Source organism: Sebastes umbrosus, chromosome 13 (assembly GCF_015220745.1).
Source record: "Sebastes umbrosus isolate fSebUmb1 chromosome 13, fSebUmb1.pri, whole genome shotgun sequence".
Lineage (NCBI taxonomy): Eukaryota > Metazoa > Chordata > Actinopteri > Perciformes > Sebastidae > Sebastes > Sebastes umbrosus.
The window spans coordinates 25,154,228-25,176,470 of NC_051281.1; the positions used below are offsets into that span (position 1 = coordinate 25,154,228).

A 22,243-nucleotide genomic window follows, 5' to 3' on the forward strand; every position below is an offset into this window, starting at 1 on the left:
CCACTATAGTAACCCTTGGCGTCCCTTTAGGATTAAGCAACAAACCAACCATAGTCTCGGAGCGTTTACTGTTGCACGGATGGTTTTACCTTATAGTTAATGGGATGCCTGGTGCATTTCATACCGGCGCCAAAGGTTGCTACTGAACGCCGACGGCTGTGATAAAGCCTAGATATTTAACGCCCTGGGAATGAGAACGGGCTTAGTGCACTTGACAAATTACCTGTGCTTTTGTGATTTTCACTTTCATTGAAATTTCATCTCGGCATATTTAACCTTCAGTGTTTGTTCCAGTAAATTTCTTCATAGCTTATTGCCAATGAAGTAATTTATTGTCTCAGAGGACTTCAGTCATTTTTATCAAGTGGTCTTAGACACATCTGCCAGTCTCCTTAGCCCAGAGACCAGTTGAGACACATTTCATACAGAGGTCTCAAGACATATAGGGTTATTTATCAGCCGAATCACCCAGGGCATGTTGAGTCAATATCAGAGGATCTCAGTATGTAGTGATCTGTTGACAAACTGTTTTCTTTCAGCTCTGTGGGGAGAAGAGAGTCTCATGATGCAGTGCGGGCATGCATCTCTATGCCCTGCCCAGGAATGTCCCTGAATGAGATACAAGGACATACTGACATCTTCGGGGACCCGAAGGTAAATTAAATCATTACTTAATACAAAAGGGGCAGTTATTTTATTAGAATGTGGCCAGTTTTAGTTCCAATCACAAAAATGTCTTTATAAATGTCTACCCCAACTCTGTTTTTATGTAAAGTATGTTTGTTATAGTCATATGACATTACTGTAATTGAACCATATATAAACATTTAATAACACATTAAAAACAAAAACAAAAAAAGACTGAAGGAAAAAGTGGAAAAGTATTAGAAATGTATCATAAATGCTTATAAAAAATTGGGATCAAGTGAAAACAGAAAAACACTACATGACCGTCTTAACAAGTGAAATGTACTTCAGGCTGATTCCGCCAACTGTCCCTCAAACCCTCTTACACACAGTTTCATCATTTGGGCCTTTATTACCAAATCTTATTTAAAGACCTTTAGATTTATCACTGTGTTCATAATCTTACCATTTGAGCCCATGTATTCATCCAAAGAACATATCAATAATTCAACGAGTGAAAACATCAAGTTTTCAAAAGTATCAAGCAGACACACTATGTTGTAGTTTGAATATTTGGTTATTGTTTAAAGTTCAAAACCTGTGAAACTGTGTAAGTAAAGGTCTCCATGGAGGACTGCTTGTAGAAGACCTGACATCACTGCTTCTACATCCCAAACTCTCAAGAGTATGTCGAGCATGTGAATGTTGACAGCATGATGTCAATGGAGAGACCATGAGAGGAAAAAGAGGGTAGAGGCAAAAACAGACAAACAGAATATGGAGCTGATTCATTAATTAGTCACAATATGACTCTGACTCTGTCAAGGTTAAGTGTTGAGTGCCAGATAGAGCCACACAGGGATTACCACTGGCAATATAATGAGGCACTATAGATAAAAGCAAGAACCAAACAATGACACTGTACAAGCAGAAGTATGGAAGAACATGTGGGTAACTTATTTTTTGTCCTTCTACAAAAACACAAAGATGCAGATGATGAACCTGAGAGCTGATGGGGAAAACGGATCCACAGTGAAGAACAACCCCAACCAGGATGCTGTAATAGGTCAGATTCTTCTATTCTCTGTTGTGAAGAACTGTCCAGAATTCATTACAGACACTGCAATTAGTAATGGACCCCCCCTTGAACATTTTGATAACTGAAAAACAAAAACAAAAGGCTTTCACATCAGGGACCCAGGCCCGGATCCAAGTACTGTACACTTGACCCCAAAGTCCAGTTTGTTTGATAAGTGTGAACACTGTGTACCGTACTTGAAAATCCACTTGAGAAGGTGGTCTTGAGTACTCGGGTACAGTTCGCATCAGGTGTGAAAACTAACTGTACCAAAACTGGGAAGTGGACTGCTATTTAGAATGTGATGCCATAACTATTCCACTGTCCCATTTAAACTGCGAAACGATCTCTCTGGTTTAATGAAGAAATTAAATGCTTGCTTGAAATTTGGGCAGACGTAACAAATGCAGAGATTTATGGAATAATTTGAGAGTTTTTATATGCATGTGGGTACAATACAACAACAGAACAATGCCTTGACAAAATAAAAAAGGCATGCGGGTGCAACGGTCTCCATTGTAGGGGCTTGGGAACCTGCGATTGGCCAACACAGTCTCACGGCAGTTCGTGAAATAGTCACAAAATTGTATCTATTTGATTCGTGTACATAGACATGAATTTCCCTTTTTTTATGATGCTTAGCACAACTTTCAACAACGTATTTTTCATGCGTTTTCCCATGAATGTCCAGCAACACGTGACGCACGTGTCAATTTCCGCTCCAGTCTTTTCAAAATATAACTACTTAGTTAGGTTTAGGAAACTATCGACTTGTTTAGGCAACAAACTACTTAGTTAGGTTTAGAAAAAGATTTCGGTTTCAGTTAAAATACCACGGGAAGTGGTGTAACTAAAGTACGGCAGTTACGTGACAAAAACTACTTAGTTAGCTTTAGAAAAAGATCATAGTTTGACTTATAATAACTACGGAAGTGCCCAAACTTAAGTACGGAAGTTACGTGACAAATAAATCAACCTTTGACTTCTGGTTTCACATGGGACACGAACAGCGGTCTCCCGGATGAAAATCCGACCTCCTCGCTATGCAGCTTTTTTTTCCGGTTCACAATTACATGGATACATAATTATTTATTTTGTGCTGACCATCATGAAAAAGAATGGAAAATTTGTGTCTATGTACACGAATCAATACATACAATTTTGTGACTATTTCACGAGCTGCTGGGCGACTGGACTGGATTGGTGAACTTCTGTGGTGGCAACATAAACAAATGTCGCGTAGATGATGTCGCAAGTGTACTCGGGTACAGAACAACATTACTAATGTGAAAGCTGAGCGGCGAGGGAGTGGAGAGGGGGGTCAGTCGTACTCAGACACGGTACGAAGCAACAATAAATAATATAAAAACGTCCCTAGCTAACTTAATAGCAATGTTAGCTGTGTCAATTTCAGCATGCTAGCCTTAAGGTTTTATCTGTGCTTGCCATTTTACAGTTTGCAGACAGAAGTGAAGACCAAATATGACAGATATGTGTAAGTCATAAACATGATGAATTTGCTATAAGCAGTCAAACAAACATGCAAAATGCTGAATTTTGTCAGTGTGTGCTTTTTCCTCCATATTTATGTTCATTTTATTTGTTCTACCTCTGCATTTGTTTTACAGTTTTGGGTGGCAATTTGAATTGAAGCAAATAGGAACCATTCCACCATGGTTGTATTTCACGAGTTTGCCCTTTAACGGGGATATTGCATTTAGCCTTGACCGCTCATCCTCACAGATCCATGCACTGACAATTGCATGCTCAGGCTCATCCAATCAGGATGAACCTATTCATCCATATGGGGACTCAAGCTCCTTCCTGGTGTTTTTGTGTGGACCACAGACCTGCGGGCAGATCGGCTGAACTGTTCCAGCGCTGACCTGCTGTAGGGTTGTGTTGTCATTCGATAGTGATATTGAGGTGGATTGAGAATGGGATTATCCTTCCAAATTTTAGATCAATTAATTAAATTGGGCTAAGTGGCACAAGTGGATAAACAGTGTTGTTGTTACAGATTTTGGGGAAGAGCAGTTTGACAAGTTAAGCTGTAGAAGCATTTTCTTTTTTAGAATAAAGGGGATCAGTCAGAAAGAGCTTAGTTAATGAGAGCCACAAGACTAATGCTTCTAACTACACTCATTTTTCTGAACAGAATTTTTTATATAGTGCAACATTGCAGCAGGTGTTTGGTAATAGGCAACACACTCCATAGGCCATCAAATCCCAACCAACCCTATAGGCTGTATGGTAAGCTTACTTGTAACACACATATTAGTTTGGCTCTCCTGAGCTTTATTTCAGCCTTTTACTTTCCTTATACATACATGCTTCTTAATTAGGACCGTGCTTGGTCAGTTTTACATGTAGTAAGTCAAGGGAATCTTAAGGTGCTCTTGAAGATAAAAAAGAAAACTCAAAGAAATACAAACATTCTTCAGGCACTCTTAGGCAGACCAAGGAGAGAAGCCATATTAATAGCCTTTATTTAGCGGGGCATATTGGTTTAAACACTGACCGGTTTTGACCTCACAGTAAAAACAGATTCAGAGGAGACAACTTGAATACATTTAGGTCTTTCATTTCACTCAAATGAGTGCACATGGCTGACGGAATTCAGCAACAGCAATGCAAAATACAGAAAGGGGATCCACTTTTTACCAGGTACTTGCAGCTGTACATAATACGAATTAAAACTGAGATATAAAGATTACTGAATTATTACTGAAATTCTCCACAGGTCCACTGGGTTTCTAGTAACTAAGACATAGCTTGGGACCCAAGTCACTCTAATTGGATTATTGGTTAGATAGGGTCTGTATTGAATTGTGTCAATATGTCTGATTCCCAAATGATCTAATGACCCAACAAATAATGGTGCAGCATAAAAATCACATGACAAAAATGTGTTTTTTGAGGCAGAAAGAGTGAACTGTGAGGTTCAGGTCATGTACAGAGTGCTGCAGGAATGAGTCCTAAAACCCAGAAATGAGTTAGTATTTTAACACTTCTGGTTCCCTGGTCTGGAAGTCAATGGGGTTTTCATTGGTTAGATGCCTGAAATAAGGTCTGTGATTAACACAAGCTTAAAAGCTTAACATTTTGTTCTACGACATAAAATATGTCAGTAAATATCCCACACGTGAATTTTGATGCCTTTATGTGTCTTAAAAATGGCGGTTGCTAACAAGTGGCCAAATGAGACTACTGAACGTCATCACGCCGACTCATCCACCTTTACAGCCTTGTTGTTTATTCTCGCGCTCATACGACCGTGGTGTAGTTCGCCTATAGCCTAACATTAGCTTTTTGGCGATACATTCACGCTTCGAAAATCATAGACACAGTGTTCATTTGTGAAGATTATCTTGCTGAATAAAACGTGTAAGCACTATAAACATTTGTTAGCCATAGAGCTTATTTTCTGCAATAATGCAAAACCCAATGGAAAGATCCCATTGGCTTTTGGTTGAGGGAACCCAGGGCGATGTTTACTGCCTGGTAGGCCTAAAAAATACATCATCCCTGGAGCACTCTATTGCTGCTGCCAGTATTGGTGTTTTCTCCCCATATGGGTCCATTCGGTTCAACCACATTTTTGATCTAATTATCAGGTCTATTCAGATCGGGATCGACTGTCCTTGGGTCCCTTTCCGATCGGTTCTAATTAACCTTGGGTGTATTGAAACAGGTCTCTTATTGAAAATCAATTTATGCGCATCAGGTTTGGGTAGGGTTTCCACCTGTCTGTTTTGGATTGCATCCAAAACTTTGGACCAGAAAGTATCCCAAAACACTCCAGGTCCATTTGGCTTGAATCGACTTGCCGCTCAATGACACTCTGGTGCAGATGTGATCTCTCACGCTCAGTCCGATCCACACACATGAGCTCTTTTCCACTTACTACCTAGTTGAAACTAGAGGTGGCAATCTAGACAAAAAAGAGAGACAGAGAGTCAAACTAGACAGGAAACAAAACTTTCATTGCAGTCACTTACTAATTTAAAAATAGCTGCAGATAAAACTCTCCACATCGCTCAGGTAGAGCACTGGTGACAGACCCTGCTGAAATCATTGGACAGAGTGACACCATCGGCAAGGCGCTGCAAATATCAAGCATGTTTGATACTGGCGGACGCCTGCCCTCAGGGGTTAATCACCTCATTAAAATTTCAGAGCTGCACCAGCTAAGCACGCTCATCCAAGCCACTGCTGAGTGAATTAACTTTGCCTTCAGCTGTGAGCTGAATTTTGCCATCCAGACTTGGTATAAACTTGTTGGGCCTCATGTAGAGTTGGCAGAGTAGTTTTCAGCTTGATGCTTTAAATAAGGTGAGTCAAACAAAAAACAACATTAAAATAAGATCTGTACTTTCACACTATACTGAGAAACTAGGCTACATTTGTACATCTGGCACTGTGGTATGCTGCCTTCAAATGAGGTTGTGTTCATTTTTTGGTGCATAATGTAATTTTAGTCATATAGAGTTTTCCTTTGTAATTTTATAATATCTCTGAGGAAAATGTTGATATGTTACTATGCCTTTGCATTTCCTGCCTTATGTAAACCGCTTGCTAAATTGTTAGCCTCAGTGGCATCTAGACGCCTAGCAGCCAGCAGCACCAGAACGAGTTTTGAAATGGGGGGGACATTTTGAAGTTAAATGCATCAATCTGGTGTACTTTGAGAGCAAACTGAAGTGGCTAGATGACTGAAGAACTTTGTGTTCTAGTAAACGATTACACATTAGTTGTATGAATGATGATGACACGGCAAAATGTCCCACCCATAAAGCATGGTTAATGAGACAGGGTCCGTGTTCAAGACGGCTGGGTTGCCTACATCCCTGCAGACACCTGATGCACTGAGGACAGTCCCCGGTTGACAGCCCGGGCCTTTCCAAGCCGACCTAAAGCCGGTGCACCGGAAGAAATGAGATGCGATGGAGTTGAATCCCCCGGCAGACTGCGTAGAACCCACTCGTTGAGAAGTGTCAAAATATTTTCGTCCCATTGTGAAACTGCGGCAGACTGGATGTCAGATCACTTTTATTTAATTTGAATTAGGCTACACAATGGTCTTGTTGTCCACCCTATTCCGGCGCCTATGCTAGCAGCGGTGCTCTCACAACTTAATCACTTCAGAGCCTGGCATATTGTGTACACGACTTCCCTTGTCGTAACCACGAGCTCCCGAGTTACATTTGAAGGCAGCAGCTCATCAAATTAGACTTCTTCTCTCTTATTTTAAAGGTCAACTGAAATTAAATTGCACACGGTATACAGATCTCCTGTGTACAGTAAATTATACATCTTGTGCACCCATTTGAGAAAAAAATTCAGTTTGGTTACATTATGTCTCCGTGCTCCTGCCAGCTCAGCTGTCAATCAACACATACCCTGGCCAAGTAATAACTCAGAGGATCATTACCGCAATGTTGTCTTGTGACATGGAGCAGTTATTGATTGAGCTTGGTATAACAGAGAGGAGATGTGAGGAGGACAACTACCTCATGTTAAAGGCTTGTTGAAACCAATCATTTCTCAACCTCTGTGATTCTGCCTTCTCAGGGAAGACTGTGTCACAGCGGCTTCTTGTTAACTTCCAACTTAAGACCAAACGAATCAATAATGTCTGTTCTCTGTCCTCTCAATTCAATTATTTGTTCTTGTTTACAACATGGTAAAAATAGCCATTTTCATCTCAAGCGTTGCTTCACTAACAGACACTTAAAGGGATAGTTCCGGTGTGGGGGGGTTGTATGAGGTACTTATCCGTAGTCAGTGTATTACCTACAGAAGATGACGGTTGGCACGTCCCACTTTGGAGAAGCAGACAGGAGTAACAGCGTTTAACCACCTATAGGAAAGGTCACCCTAAAAAAATGAATATCAGTTTAAGTGTAAGCTATATTTAGAATATTTTTGCCAGTTTACCTTGCCATGAAACAGCAATACAGTCTATTTTTCCGACGGGGAACTGAAGATGTTTTCTGTGCTCTCTTCAAAGCCACCAGACTCCATTGAAAAAACTGTAATTTTACCTTGCAGGACACAGGGGTTGCTCGTCTACCGCTGCCTCCATCAGTTAGTTTGTTTGTGTTATTTTGTGATTTTTGGTTAGTTCGGATTCACCAACATTACAAGTGTAAACACAATTACACAAACAAACTAACTGATCAAGGCAGCGGTAGACCAGCAAACTTAGTATTTCAAGGTAAAAATTACTGTTTTTTTCAATGGAGTCTGGTGGCTTTGGCAAAGCATAGATGGATACAACAGCTTCAGTTCCCCATCGGAAAGGACTGCCTGACGGCAAGATAAAGCAGTGAAAATATTCTAAATATAGCGTACACTTAAACTCATACTGATTTTTAAGGTGGGCCTTTCTGTTACTGTAGGTGGCTAAAATACATTTTCCTGCTGCCCCCGTCCACTGTTAGTGAAATTGCCACGATGTGTCCGTAACTCATGCTCTAAATAAATCTATTCTGTGTTAGTGAGATGTTTTTAATGCTGCACTGACCTTTGCAACTAATTTGTAATATGATGTGAGTAGATAGCAACTTGTCTAGTATACATAAAACTGATCCTATAATACTGCATGTTTCTGTGTTTTCGTAGCCTAAGACTGCATTTCTATGGCAACAGATAGCTTCAACTTTATTTGTGATTTTTTACCCTTACCTTACCCACACGTTCTTGCAATGTGACACATTTGGAAAAACTCAATTAATTTGAGCACTCTAGTTTAAAAATGAAATAAGAAAAAAGTGAAGAAAGATGAGCCTGTAGCCCAGAAGGGGTGTAATGTCTCATGTGTGCACGCCTTAATTAATAAAGGGGGAGCAGCTGTTGCCTTTGCTCCAGTGTGAGATTGCCTGCAGGTTCCTGCCATGGGGTACATATTAAAACACGAGCCTGCATGACAACAGCTAAAGGATATCTTTTCTTATTTTGATTTTTCTGCGCACTGGACGGATGCCTGCTGTGATACATCTTGTTATTTTTTTAGATTTCTACTCAAAGAATTGTTTTGAAAAATAGATGAATCTCTGATCCAAATGTGGCTGAACTGCAATGTAAATGATACAAACTCCACATATTTGAAATACACAAAGCTTCAAGGTTGTGTTATAATGTGTAATTCTGGCAGCACGATGTCAGACTTTTGATTGAAAATGTAAAACTCTGCATCTTTAATCTCAAAGTTGAGAAACAGCCCATACAACATAACTGTGTGTGTCTGACAGTTATGTTTGATATGTTGCAAATAAAATACACACATTCGGAGTGTATTTAAGTTTCATTTCATATGCCATTCCGTGCATTTCATATTCACAGTGTGATCAATGCATGCGAGTAGTCACACACCCATTAAGCTGTATCTGCAATACAAAGCAGTGGTTCAAGTGGGCTTGATTTGCATTGGCCCAGTCATCCTCTGTGGCAGGGCTACATGTATGGTGTAATTAGCAAAATCATTACCCAGCCTCACACTTACATGTAATTAGATTGACCTGAAACAACATTTTTCAAATTGGCTTTTAAGAGGAAACCATCGCCAAGTGTGAGTGGAAAAAAAACATAACAGACTAACCATTTATTGCATGTCTGCTTTGAAATGACCAAAACACAAAACTAGATTCAGCTGTTTAGAGCTCAAACAGTCAGGATAATGTGGCAGGAATAACAAGGAGGCATCAGGGAAACAATCATATGATAACACAGAGAAGATCCATTCTTTTTTGATTGGTAAAGCTGCCCTCATATGATAGTGAAAGCTCTTTCACCGATTCAGCAGCTGATTAGACTGTATTCAGGCTATTAAATCGGCGTTATCAGTCGCTAGAAGCCCCATAGATGGGTCAATAGAGGCCTACTACACCCACTCATAGGTTTTATCATCTATTCACATGGTAGATCACCGAAAGAAGGTATAAAAGAACATGTCAGCGACCTCTAGCGACCATAGTTATTATGACAGGGGCAGAAGCGGAAGTGAGGCGCAATAGCACTGTGAAACTCCATAAGGGGTGGACGTCGAGGATGATGGATGGGAGTTTGCATCCTGTGTGAAAAAAACAATGTGTAGTTGTCTTTGGGTTCATCGTTATCTTAACCCAAAACACAATGTTTTTCCCTTAACTTAACTAAGTGTTTTGTTTTTTTCCGGAACCTAAAAAAGTTGTAGTTTTATTCCCAAAACCTAAAGAAGTTGTAGTTTTTTTTTGCCTAAACCTAAAGAAGTTGTAGTGTTATTGCCTAAACCTAAAGAAGTTGTAGTTTTATTGCCTAAACCTAAAGAAGCCTATTTGTTTGTGTTCAAAACGTGACGTTTCATTCAGTTTTACGACGTGTTAGAACGTGTTGCTTTTAAGTTTCACTTTCACTTTCACAGCGTAGTAGGCATAGTAGGCCCCTAATGACCCACATCTATGGTGCTTATGGCGACTCATAACGCCTATTTAATTGCCTGATACAGTTGAATCGAAGCCAGATCTTCATTTATCATTTCTAGCACTTTATCCATCAGAATGAGGAACAGTTTATTCTCCACATGGAGTAGCTTAGTGCAGGACATATGAATAGACAGTCAATTATCATATGTGTGTGACATAAAGTAGTAATATGTAGTGTGCATATATTTTAAAGGTTTCTTTAGCGCCACTTCAACCATGGTTACCCTGTTGTGTCATACCTGTTGTTCTCCCTCTCTTTCCCACGACCCTGAGCCACTTCAACTGTTCTCCTTGTGCCGCAGGCTCCGGCTGCAAGATGCGAACGTTGGACAGTGGAATTGGGACCATCCCCCTTCCTGAATCCTGTTCCTTCTTCTCCTCCATCCTGCAACTCCTCCCCAAATCCTCATCAACCCCAGAACAGTCCCTCAGTCCTCCCAGTGTCCCCGGTTCCTCCAGCGAGGACGTGTCTCCTTCCCCATTACCCCGTTGGAGAATACCCTCCAGCTTTAAGGACAGCAGCCATGCAGGGGTGCCAAACTCCCTCTCCGACTCCTCCATGACCCATATCCAGTCAGTGCCTTTCCCTACTGTGGCCTTCCTCCAGCCTATCCAACCCCAGTCTGAACCCATTGTGACCTCTGCCAGTGTGTGTGATACCCAGAGCAGGCTACCCAGACCACCACCAGGTACAGTAAAGTTCCAGCAAGAGGCATGGCGTGTGGACTGCAGAAGTAAAGATGGTGCTCAAAGGGTTTTCTCCTTTTAGTGCTGTGGACTCATCTGGTCTCTTACAATAACATTTTCGTATTTTATTCTACATCTCTCTCACTTTTTTTCTGTGAGGTTCTGAGGGGTTTTGCTAGATGTCAGCCTATATGTGCTGCTTCTAAAACCGCTCTGAAGATGCAGTTTACTAATCCTAAAGCTCTTCCGCTGAACTCCTGCATTCATCTCATAGATCAAAATTAAAAGTTAGGATAAAAAATATATTTGTATTGATACCCAGCCCAGTCTCACCAAATATATGAATGACGTATGAATGACACAGCGATTTGTAAGTAATTTTTGTGTGCAATATAAACGGTGTTCTTGCTTTTGGCATGTCATTTGATGGCATGTAGTCTGTATTGACTGCAATGAAAACACATCTGCGAAAATATGCTACGATCAGAGCTAGTGACATAGAATAAAAAGTGAGGAAGACATCTGTGACGTGTTTTCCGTACTTTTTTTACTTAGTTTACATACTTATCTTATGATGTTTTTCTTAAACTTAAGTGGTTTTGTTAACGACGTGGTGTATTAAAAAGCCTAAAATGCGTTATCATGACACGCGGAATGTCCTTAAAATGTCATTCTATTTATATGCCTTCCTATGAGATGAGGATGTGATTAGGGCTGTAAATCGCTTAAAATATTTAATCACGATTAATCACACATTAATCGCACATTTTTATCTGTTCAAAATGTACCTTAAAGGGAGATTTGTCAAGTATCTAAGGGCAAACATGCTTGCTTTATGCGAATGTATGTATATGTTTATTATCGAAAATCTAATTTACAACACAAAACAATGACAAATATTGTCCAGAAATCCTCACAGGTACTGCATTTAGCATAAAACAATATTATCAAATCATAACATGGCAAACTGCAGCCCAACAGACAACAACAGCTGTCAGTGTGTCAGTGTGCTGACTTGACTATGACTTGCCCCAAACTGCATGTGATTATCATAAAGTGGGCATGTCTGTAAAGGGGAGACTCGTGGGTACCCGTAGAACCCATTTCATTCACATAACTGGAGGTCAGAGGTCAAGGGACCCCTTTGAAAATGGACATGATAGTTTTGCGTAATTTTGGGCATTATTTAACATCATCTGCGACATGCTAGTATGACATGGTTGGTACCAATGGATTCCTTAGGTTTTCTAGTTTCATATGATATCAGGATTTTCACTCTAGCTTTAAAACTGAGCCTGCAACAACCTCCGAAATGTCGGTTGCGTTAATGCATTGTATAGTTACACATACTGTAATAGACTACCGAAAGCGGCAGTGATCTTGGTGTGTCATTACAACAACCAGGTCCTTCATCACTACACTGATTTCATGCAGTGTAGACATGGCCTGCTCAGTATGCTAATCACACAGCATGTGCCAAAGAAAAAGCTAATTTGCTCTGTCAAGAGGAAGGATGTATTTTGCGTAATGTGTCATGTTCACCACACATACTATATATTTTCATCTGCAGGGTTTCAGAAGGACTGTATGGGAAGATGAACATATGTACACTAGATAAGTGTTCAGTTAAAGCAGCTGTTACTCGCTTGATTGACTGTATTATTTGAAAGTGACTGGCAATCTGTTCCCATTCAATCTTACTTAGAAGTGCATAGGCTATGTGCATAAGTGTATATTCACAGAGTAGTTCACCACGAGTCATGTTGTGGATGCATAAAAAAAAAAAAAAAAGATTTATTAAAAATGTCACAGCCTGGAAAGCTAGTTGCTATATGCCTGTCAAGCTTTCCATTCTCACACGGCACATATGCAGTTTACAGTGATAACTGATTATGACTCACAATTTGCAGTAATTTTTAATTATGATATTTTGCTATCATACTGAGGCTAAAGCTACATGTCCAACACATAGAGTCAACATCCTCGCCAGCTGATGTTAGAAAGGCTGCTATAGGTTACATAAGACATATGCTTTATTCGTCATATTTTCAAGCAGCAGCTATGTCTCACTTTTAACATTGTAGAAGCCGTAATGAGGGTTTCTGGCACACCTTCATCCACCTCCAAGGTGCATGGAGAACGAGAATAAGTCTGAAGAGGTGAAAACTCCATCAACACTTGTAAAGGGCCGGTAGCCTATAGAACAACTTTAGTGTTAGACTAACGAGTTTTGGCTTGTAGCCTTTACTTTTACCATTATATGAGAAACGGCTTCTAGTGGGGCGGCACTGAAAACGTATTGTTCATTTTGTGATAAAAGCGCCAAATTTAGTACATATATAGCTTAATATATTTAGAAGAAATCTGGATATTGGGCCATTGCAGATTGGCATTCTGATGACCATGGTAGCCATATTCCAAAATGGCTCTTAGTGGTTACTGTCATCGAACACTTTGGCCACCCCCAAGCTGCTGTATCCATGTTTTCAGCACCACAAATATTATTTCTTTACAAGTTAAAGTGAAAAATATATTTTATTACAAAGTAAGGTAATAATAATTTAACTCCACGCCTCCATCCGAAGGAGAGAGGAAAGTTGGGTACCTAGAGGCGCGCAGCGGGTGACCACCCCACCACGCCCCACACTTATTGCTCAATATCGTGTGGCTGAACGGCACTTGTTCCTCTAAGAAGTTGGACGCCGACTGCACGGGGTTGTGTAACTAGCTACTAGCTAGCCTGCCGGAGTCTCCTTCATTATCAGAATTAACCACCAACTAAGAATGGCCAACCGCCGCTGGTCATTTTGAAAAATGTCTGCCATGCCGCCCCACTATTCCAGGATGAGGGCGACTAACCAATGTTTTTTGATATTGTAGCACGGACCAGCTCCCATGAAATACACAGTGAATCTGCTGGGAAGGAGGCCTTTTTTCTAACCCCGTAACCCCAAAAATAGGCTAAATAAAACGATACACGCCTCTGTGGATGTACAGTATCACTGTTTCTACAGCCACATGTGCACCACTTATATGTGGAGAAACCAAAGCTCGACAGGCCTGCCGTACTGTTATGATTGCTAAACTATGATTGGAAAATCGCTGTTTTAGCAAACCGTTAATTCGACATGTTTTGCTAAGATGTTGGGTTGGATTGGAAAAGAGTAGGCCTATCTGACAATGAAGCCCTTCTCAACCCAGAGACGGTGCCGATTGAACCTTACATCAGACCGAATGTTTTTTTGGTGAAATGCATATTTAAATGTCTGTCATTTCTTCTGACACACAGTGAATACTTTTGGCTGTTTGATTTAAGCAACCTAAACTGTCACTCCATATCTAGCGAACTAAACTCTAGCTTCATTTGCGCAGTGTTTCAGTTCGGCGAGGTGGTTGTCACTTTTAGAGTCAAAATTACACATCTATCATCTTTCAAGACATCAGTCGCTGCTCCTCTAGTGTTCAGATGTCCCGTCGCTTTAAATCCAGAGTGATAATCATAATCTCTTTGAAGATGCCAGATGTCAGCCTGTCAGTGTCACTCTCTTCTCCTAACTCCACATTTGACTCCTCTTTTTGACAGGAGAGAGAATAAAGTTTGACTGCAGAGAAAAACCTCCGAAATGAGTTCCATTCTGTGCTATTTTTCCAGGTGGGATGGAACCAAAGAAGTTGACCTATATCAAAACGAAAACACGAGCCACTCCGAGCCAACAGAAAGAACAGACAAGACTTCAGCTCGCCAACTGTAAGACACATTGGAGCAGGTTTATTTAAGTGACACATTTGAGAAAACTTCAGGCCAAAAACAATGTTATGTTTTGTGTCCACTCATCATCATGCTTTTCCAGTGTTCACATTTTCATTCTCTAACTTTATAATCCAGTATTACACTGAGAAGTTCCTTCTTGATAGGATACAAAAAAACTACAGAAATGATCTTCAGGTTATTTCCTCTGAAAGCCAAATTGACCCTTTCAATTAAAATAGACAATTTTCCACATAATTAACTTGGTGCTCCAGCCAAAGTGGCAACCTCCGGTGCTGAGAAATGAAGTTAGCACACTGACACACTGACAGCTGTTGTTGCCTGTTGGGCTGCAGTTTGCCATGTTATGATTTGAGCATATTTTCTATTCTAAATGCAGTACCACTCCTATGTTGATATGAGTATTAAATACTTGACAAATCTCCCTTTAAGGTACATTTTGAACAGATAAAAAATGTGCAATTAATGTGCGATTAATCATGGTCAACTATGGACAATCATGTGATTAATCACGTTTAAATATTTTAATCGATTGACAGCCCTAGTTTAAATTATATTAAGGCTTAAATTTAGACATAATTGAAGGTCTGGGCGCATTGAGTGACAGGTGGGTGCCGTACCAGGTCGCTGGCTGCTAGTTGTCTGCTCTGCTGCGTCACCCGGCCCGCCTCAGCTCCACCCACGATCCACCTCTTTGCCCGTTTTTGGATTAGCCGGGAGTTAGGCTGGAGCCATCCACCTTGAGCTTCACAACGGCTCTTCAGAAAGAAGAGTGGGTGATGTCAAGGAGACTACGTTCATATTTAATACAGTCAATGCTCCAGCCTTGGAAAATACAAAGGAATACTGTATTCAGTTCCCATGTCAACTTTTAACCGAATGCTGAGGTCAAAAGACTTCTGGGAACTAAAATCAGGAAATTAGGGTCACAGTTTGTTCCACGAGTTAGAAACAAGTGATTTTTTATTACTACGGTAAGGGTTATATTGGCAAGTGCAATGAAAGTTCAAAAGATGTTCAGCAGTTCAACTTTTTATTTTAGAAAGACAAATGTAGAATGTGCTTCAAGTAGGCTTGTCAGACATTCAAACTTTGGTTTTCAAAACTGTCAATGTGGCTTGTAGCTACAAAGATGAAGAAGTGAAATGCAGCAATTTCACTTCTTTGTAAAAACGGTTAAATTACATTTAAAAATGCTACACTGTCCTGAAAGCTCATTTCCATCCCCACTGAGCAGAAATTAAGCTTAATGATGGCAACTAAACACATGACTGACACAAGTTTCCCAAACATCATTTGCATCTCACTACAGTACATTAACGCTGGCATTTACAACACATGTTTGTGTGTGTGTGTGTGTGTGTGTCTCTGTGCGGTAGATCGCAAAATATGCCTTTGGGTTAAAAACCAGCCTCAAGTTTGATGCACCGTCTCACACACACACACACACACACACAGATGCAAAATGCACTTTTTTAAGATTCTGTGTTGCCTTTGGGTGTGACCGTGTTATTCACAGAAATACACTCATGTAAATGTTTGATACTCTGTCCGACATTATAACACATTCACAGCATTCCCACAATCTATATACTATGAATCAGACCTGGTGTCAGTTTAACTTTGGCAGCTGACTTGTGTGGGGAAAGTGATGCAACTTCACATCAATATGCTGGGCGGCAGGTTTTCTTCAAATATCATCCCTGCCCCCTGCCATCATGTCATAAGTTGTCTGTTTTCATTTGCATATAAACCACAGTTGCTCGTGCAGTACGACTGAAACTGATACATGTTAAATTGACTTCAACGCAACTATTGAAATCACCATAAACTATGATTTAAGGTGCTCTGCAGTCAGCGGAAAGAGCTGATGACTAAATAAACAAATAAACATTGCATTATACTGTATAAACCAATTTATAGCTTTCTTTATATGGCAGATGTTATACTTTGGATGTTGCTGGAATGGCGCCTCGCTGCAGGATCTCACTCTGCTCTACATCTTCCATTTCAGAGTTTCTGAAGCTGACTGAGTCAACCTGAAGCAAGGAATCAATCAATCAGTTGGATTTATCACTCTCACACACATGGAGGATCCCTAAATCCCACAGTTTGGACACGGCGTCTCTGTATCAGGATGAAACGCTCAGTGCTGGACAACAAGTGAGCTTGGCGTTGTGGGCTTCCACCTGGGCTCAGTGTGGCGTTGAGATACTGAGTAGCCTTTCAGGTGTAGTAATGAACCTTCTGGCAGCCATTTTGGAGGTCTGCAGCTCATTGGCTGCAGCTGTGAGCAGCTGGTTGAATTTCTAAAATGTACAACTCTGCTGTTTCATGAGACTGGAGTTAAACAGACTATTGTCCCCGGCGTTTTTTTTTTTGTTTTCCTTCGGAGAAGTAAACGTGAATGACGAATGATTTTTTGGTTTTGGTGATATCAGGTTAGCTACTGTAGCACTTTCATAGCTACCTGAATCATCACTATCTTATAAACACATCTGAGTTGCACACAAGCCTATGCATGAAGGCCCGGTTTAAACTAATGTTAGTGGCCAGTCTGCATTCTTACATTGCTACGACATAACCATGCTTGTTAGCTACCTAAACTAACTGCTCTAACTGTGAGTTGTTTCTGCCTCTATGCTGCAGAAACGGATGAGCGTAATCACTTGAATAAACTTACACCTAACATACATTGAAATGTTCTTACAAAACAGCATAGATATATATAGGATTGTCCATACTATGTGGACACTACCAAGGATTTTGTCCACTCTTCCATAATCTACACATAAAAACACATTAGAACAAATTGTTTCATACATTATCTGCTTTTGTAACGTAGTGGTTAAAACTACATTCACTGTATCAAGTTTAGCCACTAGGGACAGAGCAAATATTAAACACAATGACTGACATTGCTAACATGTTCGCAAACATTTACCTATTTTCATATCCAGCAGGCTGTTTATTTGGCCACTTTACAAATCTAATATTCATAAAATATTGTCTTTTTTTTATCTCCTTTTTGGTCTCCACCAACTTTAAAGAAAAACGTTTGGGTCTTTAGCTTGCTAGCTGTCATTTGGTGCGGGCAGCTATTGAGCTACAGCGAGTTTATCTGACTGTGGGGCTGTACAACCAATACAATGAGCCAGAAGAAAGTGTCATTTGATTCCATTTTATTTAAAATAAAAAAAGATTAATGCAGGTTTAAAGGGACAGTTCAGCCCCAAATCATAAATACATATTTTCGCTTCAAAATTGCTTTGAGCACCACGAGCCGTGAGCCATCTAGTTCCATCATACTACCCCAGATATCTCCAACACTCAGCAACTCACACCAAAACAATCTAGAATGATAAGTAACACTACAGGTAAGAGGGAAAATATGTATTTTAGATTTTTGGGTGAACTGTTCCTTTAAATAACTTTTCACAAGTACAATCAATTGACCACCAGACCTCCATTATGGCACCAGCTGTGGTCACCTTTGGAGATTAATGATACAAATTAAAGACCCCCACTAAAATCCTGCTGAACAAAGATTATTTAGCGACATTCATTTGCATACTCCAGTCATGTATGAACATTTTAATATAGGCTATGTTTATGTGAAGATCTAATTCTGCTTTAGATCAAATACATAGCTAAGCTACAATACATATGTCAGTAATTTATTTTCAGGTGGAACCTTATCAACTCAAGATCACAGACTATTCTGACTTCCTTCCTGAAGACATTTTATGTACAGCACTAACTACTGATCGCCATTCATGAGCTCTATACCTGACTGAGTAATGTGATTCTTTAAATGTGCACTATCTTGTTGGAAACTTTTTTTTATTGTCACAATGTTAATATCAACTTGCATGCAACCACCCTATGGCTTATTCTAACCACAGAGATGCATCATGTGAATCTGATGTTCATCATATGAAGAGTTTCATCACAAGAGGTGAAAAACACTGATGTGTGATGTGCACTGCTCAGTATATCACAATCTGTCATTACATTAAACCTTGGGTAGGTAACATTGGAGAAACCAGCAAGTTTATGCTACATTTTAAAAATGATCCAACCTAAAAACTCAGCCCAGTGTTGCCAACTCTTTTCCAATGAAAGTTGTTAGCAGCACCAGCTCCAAAAGTCCCTACGGCCCTGTCTACACGTACACAGATATTTTCCTGTTATCACTCTGCTGTCTCTTTACATGCATAAATGAGAAAAGGGAGGTCATTCAGGTTTATGTCCACAGCCTTTCTGAGTGCTCCAAACCTCGCCTTAAATTGCCCAAAAGCCCATTCAATCACCAGTCGGCCTCCACATGTTTAATGTGTTCCTGCTTTGTCCTCCTGTGACTAGAACATGTTTCAAATGTAAAGTAGTAATAAGTCCGAGCAGTGCTAACAAAACGTAAAAAAGCCGGTAGTCCGCCATCTTTGTTATTGTTTCTGGCGCATGCTCATTACACAGAGCAACAATGGGTATGCACGAGATGAGGAGAGGACGTCATCGTTTCCCAAAACGCTCAGTATTACACGTCCATACGATACAAAGTAACCGGAGTTTTTAAAAATCTGCACCTTAGAAGGTGTTTTCAAAAATATCCGTTTTTGTGACCCAGAACTCTGTTTGCGTGTGGTCGAGAGGCCAAAACGTAGATGAAAGTATACGTTTTTGAAAAATATCTATATACGTGTGGACAGGGCCTGAATCTAGACAGGAAGTCGCCCCCAAAATTATCATAATGAACGTAAACACTCAAGCAAGCTAGCAGCTTGTGGAAGACTCCGGTGACGTGAAATGAGTGCACTGGCAGAGTGTGAACAGGTAGACAGGCAGGTAGCCCATCCAATCATTTCATTCAGAATCAGAATGGTGTTTATTCAGTTTGAATGAAATGATTGGACGGGTTCATTAATGTCCTTCAACAACCACTTTTTGTCAGAGCATTTGATTTATTGATTACTGTCGGGATGTACTGAGAATTTCAACAGATATAACAAAACATTTTTTTGAAGATTACCAACCCTAGCTTTAAACAAAGGTCTTTTTAAAATATTATCCACAGTGAGTCTTTGAAATGATTTTAGTTAGGTGTCACACTTTGAAAACAGTGCACATCGCATCTTATAATGAAACTCTTCACATGAGAACACTGCATTCTGTGTTTTGTACATGTTTCCACAGTTATGACATCAAGACAAAGCAGTGAGTTTTGCATGTAACCTTAGTTATAAAGCACCCAGTAGGCACATTGTGGACATTGTTGTGCTAGCTCAGGGAAAATACCATTTGTTGTCTCTGATAGATGCTGTGGATTTAATAAGTGAACCTCAACTTTAAAAATGTACAACCATTTCATTGCAGCCAGTGAACACACCAGATGTCACTGTCATGGTTTAAGGATATTACCTGAACTCGATATTTTCCTCTTGTCGGTTTTTGTCTGTACATTTAACTGTATAATATCTCACCAGTTTCTCTCTCTATTATGTATGCCGTGTCCTTTATAGTAATGTTTTTGGTGTTGTTGAATGCATCCCGACATATTTGACGCTTTTAGCCGCTTTGCGATGTTTCCCCCTCCTCACACCTTTGTCAGCTCCCTGCCTTTCATGTATAGATGTTTGCCAAAATGCATATTGCCAAACACTGAGCTAATCACATATACAGAACATGAATGCAACTAAATCTACATATCAGACTTGTCATGGTGACTATAGCCATATTCTTTTGAAACACTAGAGACAGTTTACACTTTCACGTGATGTAGAACCATGGAGCACTGTAATGTTGCACAATGTCATTATCATGTCATCTTACTGTATTTACCTCTTTAAATCTTTACTCACTTGCTATATGTTGAAGGTCATATTTATAAACTTAAAGTGGTGTTCATGCCAATAGCAGCACACAGGTTTGATAAATGAAATATGTAGCGTACACAGGTGAGGCGAGGTGTTAGTGGATCAGGGAACAGATTGGCTGTACTGATACGGGTAGATGGAGCATGGCGTCTGTGTTTTTAAAATGGCTCACATAATGAAGAGCCTCACTCTTACAAGAGTATTGTATTTTTCTAACATTTACTCTAATGCCCTGTATTTGTACTCAGCACTGATGAGTGTAATTTACCATTTATTGCACATATTGTTACTCACTCTTACAGTAATTCTCCCTCTAAATGTCTTTTTTCTTTTTCAGAACCCAATAATAACAGTGATGTTCTCGTGTGACAGTCACCTTAGCAGTATGACTTGTATATTACTGATATTCTTTGTTTTATGTAAAAGAAGAAAGAAAAAAATAAACTATTTCAATACTTATACAACATTAAGGATGCTGCCTTGTGGTTTGTTGTATTTGACTGAATTTGTGTGGCTATAAAAAAAAAAAAAAATCTCCAGGTGTAATTTTATGTTAACAGGAGACCCACTTTCCTCCAGCCCAATCTCTGTGCTTGCCAGTATGAAAGATGGAAGCGCTACAGAGCGGTGGCTCCAACTTACTTTTCCAACAACAAGTGTTTTTTACTCATTCAATTCAAAGTAAACAATTTGCAGAATACCAACATGTCATGGGCACTGGACCAGGGTTTCTCAAACTGGAAGCAAACTCCCCCTGAGCTGCCAACCAGTGTTGTCAGATGGGAACTAAAATGAAAAAAAACAAACACGAATGAAGATAGCTTATTCTAAAATGGACATCCACGTTTTGCAGTAATTGATGTGAGGTTTATATAGTGATGGAAAATGGTAACAATGTAGAGTTGTGTGAATAAGAAGTTCCCTTTAACACTGACAGCATGAGATCACTGCTCCTACCTTATGGTTAATGTTAACCTTTTTATCATCTGTCCATAACTCTGACCACAATCTGTCCACAGGATCAAAGGAATAGTTTCCAATCTGGGGAAATACGCCTTTTGATTTGCTGCCGAGAGTTAGATGAGAAGATCGATACCACTCACATATATTTCCGGAGCCAGGAAACGGTTAGCTTAGCGCAGTGATTCTCAAAGTGGGGTCCGGGGACCCTCAGGGGTCCGTGGCACTCTGTCAAGGGGTCCGCGAAATAACTTGCTATGAGTTATATAATTGTGCTGTATCATTAAAAAGTGCATATCTACAGATGGGGACTGTTTGCGCCAATAAAACAAGCATGTTTTGTCCATTACTCCCACCCAAGTTAGCTTTGGGCCAATAGAAACTCTGATATGATTGTGACACATCACGTCATGAATATGACACTTCAGTCAGGGCGCAACAAACCGTTACTGCTGTTGCTTAGCTTATTAGCTGGCGAGCCTGGAGAAATAATTTGAGTCAGCCCAAACTAGCAAAATTGAGAAAGTACTGTGTGACGCCAGTTATACTATATCCCGACAGCGACGGGAGATCAAAATGCATCATGTGTCTTCAGGTGTCTAGCAAACAAAGCCATGAGGCCAGCCAAGCTAAAGCGACATCTTATCACAAAGCATCTGGAATATCAGAGCAAAAAAAAATGTTATTAACATGATTCAAATTGAAATGTGTTTCTGTTTATCACTATGGGTCTGAAGTATTTGGTTGAAAATGTTTAGAATACAAATAGTTCCAATGGCATCTA

The 22,243-nt window shown here is 40.0% G+C and overlaps 1 protein-coding gene across 3 annotated transcripts in view; it reads left to right on the forward strand.

Moving 5' to 3' along the window:
• Positions 1-18,785, forward strand: part of LOC119500254 (nck-associated protein 5-like) — an 81,445-nt gene extending 62,660 nt beyond the window's left edge. Inside the window, exons 10-14 of one of the 3 annotated variants that reach the window (XM_037789904.1) lie at positions 540-654; positions 1,615-1,693; positions 10,473-10,859; positions 14,510-14,605; positions 16,641-18,785. In XM_037789904.1, the coding sequence (XP_037645832.1) occupies positions 540-654; positions 1,615-1,693; positions 10,473-10,859; positions 14,510-14,605; positions 16,641-16,642 (679 nt within the window). In that variant the 3' untranslated portion in view covers positions 16,643-18,785. Of the gene's footprint in view, positions 1-539; positions 655-1,614; positions 1,694-3,161; positions 3,201-10,472; positions 10,860-14,509; positions 14,606-16,640 lie in introns of those variants that run through there. The other 2 variants (XM_037789905.1, XM_037789906.1) reach the window with 2 other exon arrangements.
• The last annotated feature ends 3,458 nt before the right edge of the window (positions 18,786-22,243 follow it).